The sequence below is a fragment of the Trachymyrmex cornetzi genome, unplaced genomic scaffold (genome assembly GCF_001594075.2).
Source record: "Trachymyrmex cornetzi isolate Tcor2-1 unplaced genomic scaffold, Tcor1.1 scaffold482, whole genome shotgun sequence".
NCBI classification, from domain to species: domain Eukaryota; kingdom Metazoa; phylum Arthropoda; class Insecta; order Hymenoptera; family Formicidae; genus Trachymyrmex; species Trachymyrmex cornetzi.
This window is the reverse complement of record NW_017299641.1, coordinates 1,001,379-1,010,072: the sequence shown is the minus strand read 5'-3', so window position 1 is coordinate 1,010,072 and position 8,694 is coordinate 1,001,379. Positions and strand designations below refer to the sequence as shown.

Below are 8,694 nucleotides of genomic sequence, written 5' to 3'. Positions count from 1 at the left end.
TATATATGTATATATACATATACACACGTATATGTTGTATATTACAGAAAATATATATGTACTTGACGAATTAATAATGGAATATTTCCTACCAATTCTGGCTGCAATTCATTTTGTAGGAAATCCAAAAAAGACTTAATTTGTCAACTAAAAAGTAAGATCCGAGTATCTGATTTGTTGCATATTCCCGCCCATATACTACACTTGAATTGCTCTGCTCTCTCTCTCTCTCTCTCTCTCTCTCTCTCTCTCTCTCTCTCTCTCTCTCTCTCTCGGACATTATATGTGAATTTTTTTATATATTTTCATTTTTATATTTTCATATCTCCATTAATGATTATTATGTATATTTAAAACACCGATTCTCTCGTAAATGTTGCTTCATTCGTCACAAAAGTTTGATTGAAAGTTATTATCGAGGGCACGCACATATCATTAACAAAAACGTAGCCTTTTCTCATAAATTGTTGGCAAAAGTACAAGTATATAATGATATGGATATCTACCATCACTACGTAGTGTTCAGATTATAGATCCAGACATTTGTAGTTGATATGAAGCTTGTCGAATACTTTGTTCCGGATTATTGCCAAAAACATTTAAAGTTCTTTCGAAGCGATTTCGATTACACATTAATCCATAACAAATAACAATTGTATATTTGTCGATAAAATGCTCGGTTATAACACATACGATATATTTTGGAAAATATGGAGATATTATTGGAAATTACATATTCCATACTGGATATTTCGTAAATCTCAAGAAGCATAATTGTATCACGATGAATTTTGCAAGACAAATATTTTCGACAGAACTATAGCATCGTGGCAATTATATTTCTGGAAACGTTGACTTTCAAGAAAAAATATAATAGAATCATCCTATTAATATATTGTAATTACTATAAACCAGAGCTTTATACGATTTGAAATAATTTGCATTTGTAATATGATTATACGACGGGTAAGGTAATGTTTAGAGTTAATTGCAGTCCGTTCATTCAAAAGCTAACAGATCGATAAATATTCTGGCAATCAGTCAAATCAAACAGAAATTTGAACTTTATTGGCCGATAGGCGGAATTTTTTCTGATTAGAAAGAAATAACGATTCGTTATAACTACAATTATACAGGGCATTGTGGTTTGGGGAATATCAACGAATGCATAAAAAAGATGGGAGCACGAAAAAAGTAGTAGAAAAAGAAATAGAGAAATAACGAGTAGACATTCCAATTAACGGTTTTTTACTTTTCGCTCGTTCGTGTATCTGGCGCGATACACATCAGTGAGAAATGTACGTTTAATAATATTATCATGGCCGTTCTTTTTTAGACGAACGAACGGAAGCTGGCGTATATTTTCAGCAAGATATCCATGCATACATAAATAAGTCACAATTACAACTGAAAGTTGAAATTATATTGCGTTTGTCAGCTACCATGTGTAGCACACGTTATTTACAAATAAACGCATTACTGTAAATCGTGAAAATTCATGCGTATAATATTATTGCAATACTGCAATATTTCGAGTCTATAATTTGTCGCAAATATGTAAATATTTGAAGTTTCAAACGCAAAAAGATATATTAGAAAGTATAATGTTTATGTTGCTTTGAACATAATATGTAACATGTATTATACATTAAATATAATAAAAAATAAAATTATATAAATTCTCTTTCTTAGAAATTATACTTATTATAATTTTATTTTTATAAAATTTAGTTATAAAGAAAAAAAAGGAAAAGCACGCGCATAAATGGTGAAGTTCTTTCTATCCAATATCCACTGGCAAACCATGAGCAATTACATTGACATCTGACATATGGTCTGCTTGTTTTTCTTTATGCTGCAAAAATAAAGCCTGAAACAACTTAGCGACAATTACAAGTTGAAGTTAGTTAACAAGAAGAACGCTCGAGGCCAATGAATATCTAGCCGAGGTCTCGCTAAGTGGTTAGTTTGCAAAAAATAGGTCGCAGTGTGCTGTTGCACTTCTGCGCTTCGCTGGTCAACATACACATATATTTCTGTATGTTGTATGATAAAGAACATAATTCGTTCTGTTACAATCTCATGGAAAATCTTGCTTTTTTAGAAGAGCGTTTAACACTTTAAAATACACCCTATTTTGTATTCGTATAAACAAATCTTATTGAAATGAAATGTTGTTATCATTTACTTTGTACTTTATTCCTTTTATTGACTAACTGGTTAGTCAATAAATTAGATTAAAGTGTAAAGAATGCATACCTCACAGGGCGTATTTTATCCGAGGGACTAATTGTGCTACTCTTTTCTCCAGAATTTTAATCTCTCTCTCTCTCTCTCTCTCATCCTTCCTTTTTACAAAGGAAAACAAGACAAAGAAGGAGGAAAACACAATAATTATAAATCAAATTAACCATCTCACATATTGTTATCCATTAAAATGGAAACCAGCCACAATGTTATAATTCATTTATAACATTGGCAAAAATAGAATTTGCAAATTAGAACTTCCTTCTGATTCAGATAATCTCTAAATTATTATTTACACGTACTTATCTATACCATTTGATAAAAATAATCAGTAGAAAATATCAGATATTCTATATATCTAAAAGAAAGATTAATATTATCTTTTCTAAAAACTATAATAGTTTCAAATATATAATATATAATAAAAGCGTGAAATACTACAGGACGTGAGTAATCCAATTTGATTTAATCATGTTTATTTTTTTTAATTACACTGTTTCATTTAATTTCTCTGTACACAAAACTGTCTGCGAAGCGCAGAGCGCAGCGAGAGAATCGTCATCATGGAAAAGGGGTAACAATATTTCGATAAATACGAATATTGACTTAACATGCCATTTTTCTAAATGAAAGATAGACGGATGAATATAATATAAATAATGCTTAGATATTTTTAAATTGCTTGTCATTATTGTATTATGCTCAAATTCGTAACTTTACAAAAATTTATAGTAGCGCAATGCACAAAAATAATATAATGAGGCTTACTTGAAAAATGATGGCTTCACGCTCGATTTGCGACATATTCTTGAAGATAGTATTGATGATGTTGAGAAATTTATCTCGTTCCAAAAAACTTGCTTGATCTTTCTCGAAGAAGTCAATGAAATCGTATAGAATAAAATATGTTCCTGAAACAGAAATATATGCATGCTAAACGCAATAATAAAAAACACTTATTATTATACGTTATAAAGAACTATTGGAAAAAATATAAAAATATAGCAGAAAAGTTACAACTTTTAAGTAGCATACAAATGCATAGCATCTTAAATTCAATTATTTTTATAAATCTGGACGACACAAATACTCGTTTCGTCATATGTACAATATTATGTAAGGAAAGGTCGCCAATATACTCGTATTTAAAAGATATATTTTAAAAAAGCATACATGATACACATACACATCAGCGCTTTATTTGCACTTGGCGCGTGCTACGTACGTCTATTATTTGTGTATTTAACAACTACTTGTTCACTGCATTACATCACATGCTGTAGAGTAATAATAAAGATAAATATTCCTAATTTCATGCTCATACGGCACAGCAAAATACGAATATTCGTAATAAAATGTTTATGGTATATTTTGCAAATAAAGATTGTCAAAAAATAATTGTAAAATGGTAATAAAACGTTGTCATACATATACGTATATATAAAAGAATTTGGTATGAAAACTCGTTAATTTTTTTTTAAATAAAAACACTGAAATTTCTAGTATTAACAATGTATTAAAAAAGTGTATTGATCAATACACTGATATCGAAAAATCTAAATTCACAATTAGATCTAATAGCATAAATCTTTCGTTAAAAACTTTTTTTCGCAGAGTTTACCATTTCGATGTTAGTCTCTAATCTAAAACAAATGTAACGAGTTCGAACCAAAAGAAATTCTTTCACTTTATATACAGGAAAACGTCAAAATTTTGAAAAAAATTAATTGTTTTGTATGAATTTTTTATTTAAGTGCGCATGAATTGAATTAAAAAATATTTTTTAACGTAGCTTCAATAAAATCAAATCTGAAGGGATTAAGTTATTCTGCAACATAAAATTCATTAAAATCGAAAGGAAACCCTTTCATACATTTCGTTGTAATTATGCTTAAGTTGTACACAAAAATTGTGACAATTCAATTGTTCCAGTTTTACAACTTATACGTGTGCATACGATGCAACTACGATGGAAGCATTACTGATAAAAGTGTCAGAAACCCAATTTCAAAATACTTGAACTTGATTTAATGAAAAAAGTTGACCACGCGACGTTATCATGCATTCTTGGTTCTACGGCGTGAAACCCCGGATTTCCGGCTGCTTACACGTGCACAACGTGGAAACTTCATCCCCCTTTTATGGTGAGCGAGAGTGTTGCCTCAGGCATGCCGTCTTTGAGATCACGTACGATATGGAGACTTCAAAGAGAGTGCTCCTCGGAAAGAAAATGTAGTTTTCCAATATAAAGTATTTCCTGTTGGACAATACGTATGACAACATACGTATGACATAAATAGGCTGCCTAGTCCTAACGTTTATGTTATACACATTCTCCAAGAATTAAGACATATTGTGGAGGCTAGTTCAAATATAAATAACAATCTGTTGCCAAGATTAATTACTATTATCTATCATGTATAAACATGAATAGAAAATTAATTTCTATAATAAATTATTGATTAAAAACACCCAAAAAATATTTTGGCATTATCGTTATATGCGTCTGTGTAAATTGAGATGTAGAATATGTGCGCTGTAAATGTGTGTGTGTGTGTGTGTGTGTGCGCGTGTGCAACTTAATTCATTTTTTAAATACAAATCATTTTAACAACACTAAATATCGCAATCTCTTAATCTAATTAATATAGTAATACTGATAATTAATTTATAATACACGTAATTGTAATGAAATGTTTAAGTTAGATTTGTGTGTTTATAAATAAGACAGACATTAAAAACATAATAAAACAACAAAATTATTCTTATCATATGTGATGTATTGTACTTAATTAAATTTAATTATACAAAAAAAAATTATATTATATAACAAAATAATATTTTTCTTTTCTTCTTAAAGTAGAGATTTTAAGCTTTAAAACTCTTTTTTTAAATTTAAATTTCATTCATTTTTAGCAAAAATATTATATGCAATTTTAAGCTAACAAAACCGAACAAATTTATTCGCTAATCCAAATCAATTATTGTAATGCTGGAAACGATTATAATTGTAAGAATATTGAAAAAAATGTATATAACAGGTATTATTACTATTTTCATAAATATTATGAAAAATAGGAAAAATTATCACTGTGCAATTTTCTCTGTAAAACACGTGTGCGAGACGTGCGTGAAATTTATTTCTTAGAGAAGCGGTGGAATCCTGTTTTACATCCAACGCAGTCCACGCGTGTTGCAAACGACGATCTCGCGGATGATGCTGTCCTTTTTCTTCTTTTCTCTCTTTTTCCATGAAACACTGCGTGAGTGTTTCACAGAGATACTATTTAGTTTACCGGAAACTACTGCAGTAATATTGCATCTGACAACAAAGCTGGAAACCGAGTTGACTCGCTCGAGGTGGTTTTTGTTTCGGACCTTCAGTTTCCAGGTTAATGGACACTTCGAGCGAAAAAGATGTGGAACCGGATTAACAAATTGAGAATCCTAACGAACTCAACATTGCATTGCCGTGATTTCTGCGAAATGATATATTTAACGTCAATAAATTATTTGATGATGCGATGCACATGTACTAAAATAAAAGACTACAATTCTATAAAATTTGATTTAAAAATTAATAAAAAATTCATCATCTCTCGAAAGAACATTCTGCAATAAAGATACGAAAGATGTACATAAAATCTTTCGCACCTTTGTTGCAGAACGTTTCCTCGAAACGGTGAATTTTTCATTAACTTTTTCATTTTTTAATTAGAATTAATTTATTTTATTGCGAATGTCAAGACAGGCTATATCAGCGCGAGTAGATTATCCATTTATTAAATTTAATATCTTTTTGTAATTAATTTTCAAATTAACAGTCCGATAAAGATTAAATAAAAAATAAAATGTGTATCTAAAACTTAAGAACTCCGTCAAAGATTCGTGTGTTTTTTTTGCTTGTAACTTTGAACGCTCTGTTTAAAGATTAAGGAAATATCAATTTCGAATTGGTTAAAAAAAGAAAAAAAGAGTGAAAAGGAGAGGAGAGAAAGTGAAAAGACGAAGAAAAAAAAATAAAAGAATAATTTTGTATACTTCTTACATATTACAAAATTAACATTTCATCTCTATTTTGTAACAATAATCATGCAAAAAAGATAATCAAAAGACGAAGAAAGAAGATAAAGATGCTAAAGGGTTTGCGAGTTATCGCCGTGTTGTGATCCATTGTTAATATCATGATGGAAAGACTCATGGTGAGTTATTGCGCATAATAGCGGCAAAGAGTTGGAGATATGACTTGTCAAGCAATCACGGGAAGCCCATTTTATATGCACGGAAATCAAACGTTCACAGATAATTACTATAATAAAAACATTACATTGTCGTTAAATGCACGAGAACTGCGATTGCTGCAGTTTTTAATGCAACAGGTCGGCATGCTGCCTGAAACGATTAAGTCACAAAATATACACTTATTACATATATTGCTTTACCTCTAAACAAATCTTCATATTATACATATATTCATTTATTACTTACGCGATAGTCACAATCGGTCTTTTCCAAATTTGAAAGAACTTTATGGACGCTATATACGAGTACACTGTACATACGTAACTCTCAATATCTTATAAATTTTGTACCGCGTTTACTCGCAACTCTGTACGCTCCGAAAGCTGCCATCAAAGAGCAAAATAGTAAACACAGCCATATTGGATTTTCATAAAATGGGCCTCCAATGATTGACTGTTCGCACCCCACTATTTTTAGACTACTGGCATCCACGGAAATAGCTCACCTTACGTCTTTCCACCATGGCTAATTAGTAACTATATACCAACGTTTCGCGAATCTTGCCGTTCACTTCATCAGGGCGAAAGTCACACTGATACGGAGGAGCAGTTCAGTATCAGTGCAAGCCTCGTCCTGATGAAATGAACGGCAAGGTTCATGAAATGTTGGCATTAGCACTGGATCATGACGGTAATAACAAGCAAACCGTTCGACACCTCTAAAGAAAATATCCGTGAAAGTCTCAAACGTATTATCAAGAAATTAATTATTTGAAAAACTTTAAAGAAACTGTATTACAATTTGGCTGCTAAATAAAAGATTTATCATAACATTAAATTAAAATTTAGCTAAATTAGTGGAAAAATCTTATACATAGGTAAATGTGCTAACAATTAGCGAATATTACAGTTACATAAACGTAATATGTTGTTCATACATTTACCTTATGGGAATCGATCTTACCTAATAATTACACGCATAATTATTATATACTTGCAATTATAAAATATATATAATCGTCCTGTTATTTTTAATTAAAATGTGAAAGAACAGCTAATTGCTCGATACAGTCGTGTCAGTGATGTGTAAGCGACAATCTACTTGTGTACAAATTAAACAAAGTAATCTTATCGATGGAAAAATTATCGATCAATTTTGACATGGAATACAAAAAATTTAGAAAGAAGAATTATTTGGTCTAAGAGAAACAGATTTGTGGTTTAGGAACGAATTGGCATCGAGACTTGACCGCAAACACCGACATAGCATTACGAACTCCGCTCGGATTGACTTTCAAGAGGAAAGCCGTTTTAGCAATAGCAAATTCAAACATTTGCGGTGTGCTTGTAGCTATCCAAAATGGTAACGAATTAAGATTAAGTCGTATTTGCGCAGTACTTCAAAATTATACAATTTATAGTGGAAATATATAAAATTGTACGTCTTTACATAAATTAGATACTTTTACCTCTAACTGTAAAATATATCTTTATATTAGATGGAAACACACAATTACAAATAGTATATTTTATAGTTTCTATATGTAAATATACGCATGAGGACACAAATACTTAACCCGAAATTACACACGTATTGGAGAAGACATGAGAAGGAATGTGAAAAGGCATGGAAAAGCATTCATATCCCCGTTGTACAAATTTTTGTAATATATCATACTAATAATACATACATTACACATATTATACAGTATTTGTATTTTTATGTTCGTACATATCAATAATATAATTTAAGAAAAATAGTACGTAATTTGTTAGCGAATTAATACATAGGGTAACTAGGGAGGATATGCCTTAGATTTTTGTATAACTATTTGTTCAGTTTAAGGTACTTTTACATACTGACCTTCTTCTTCCATCCTTTATATATTACTTGTATATAATCGCAAACAAATATTTTTATTTTTTACTACTAAACATAAAAAAATATGAAAGTGTTATATAAATATAATTTTAAAAGTGTTATGTAAATATAAAAATATGAAAAGTAGTTAGTATTCCATTAAGCATGGGATAATATATTACATACAAAGAAATGGTAATTACAACATTACATTATTTTATTTACTACACAAAAACACAAAATATAATTAAAATTTGAAATTAGAATTAACGTAATGCACGAGATAAATAATGCACAGCCAATGCTCGATAAACAAATATAATCATATATATATATATATATATA

General features: G+C 29.9%; 1 protein-coding gene across 1 annotated transcript in view; it reads right to left on the bottom strand.

Moving 5' to 3' along the window:
• Window positions 1–8,694, bottom strand: part of AChE-2 (acetylcholinesterase 2) — a 71,390-nt gene that overhangs the window by 12,574 nt on the left and 50,122 nt on the right. The window contains exon 3 of the mRNA XM_018513952.1: window positions 3,016–3,158. Coding sequence (XP_018369454.1) covers window positions 3,016–3,158 — 143 coding nt within the window. The remainder of the gene's footprint in view (window positions 1–3,015; window positions 3,159–8,694) is intronic.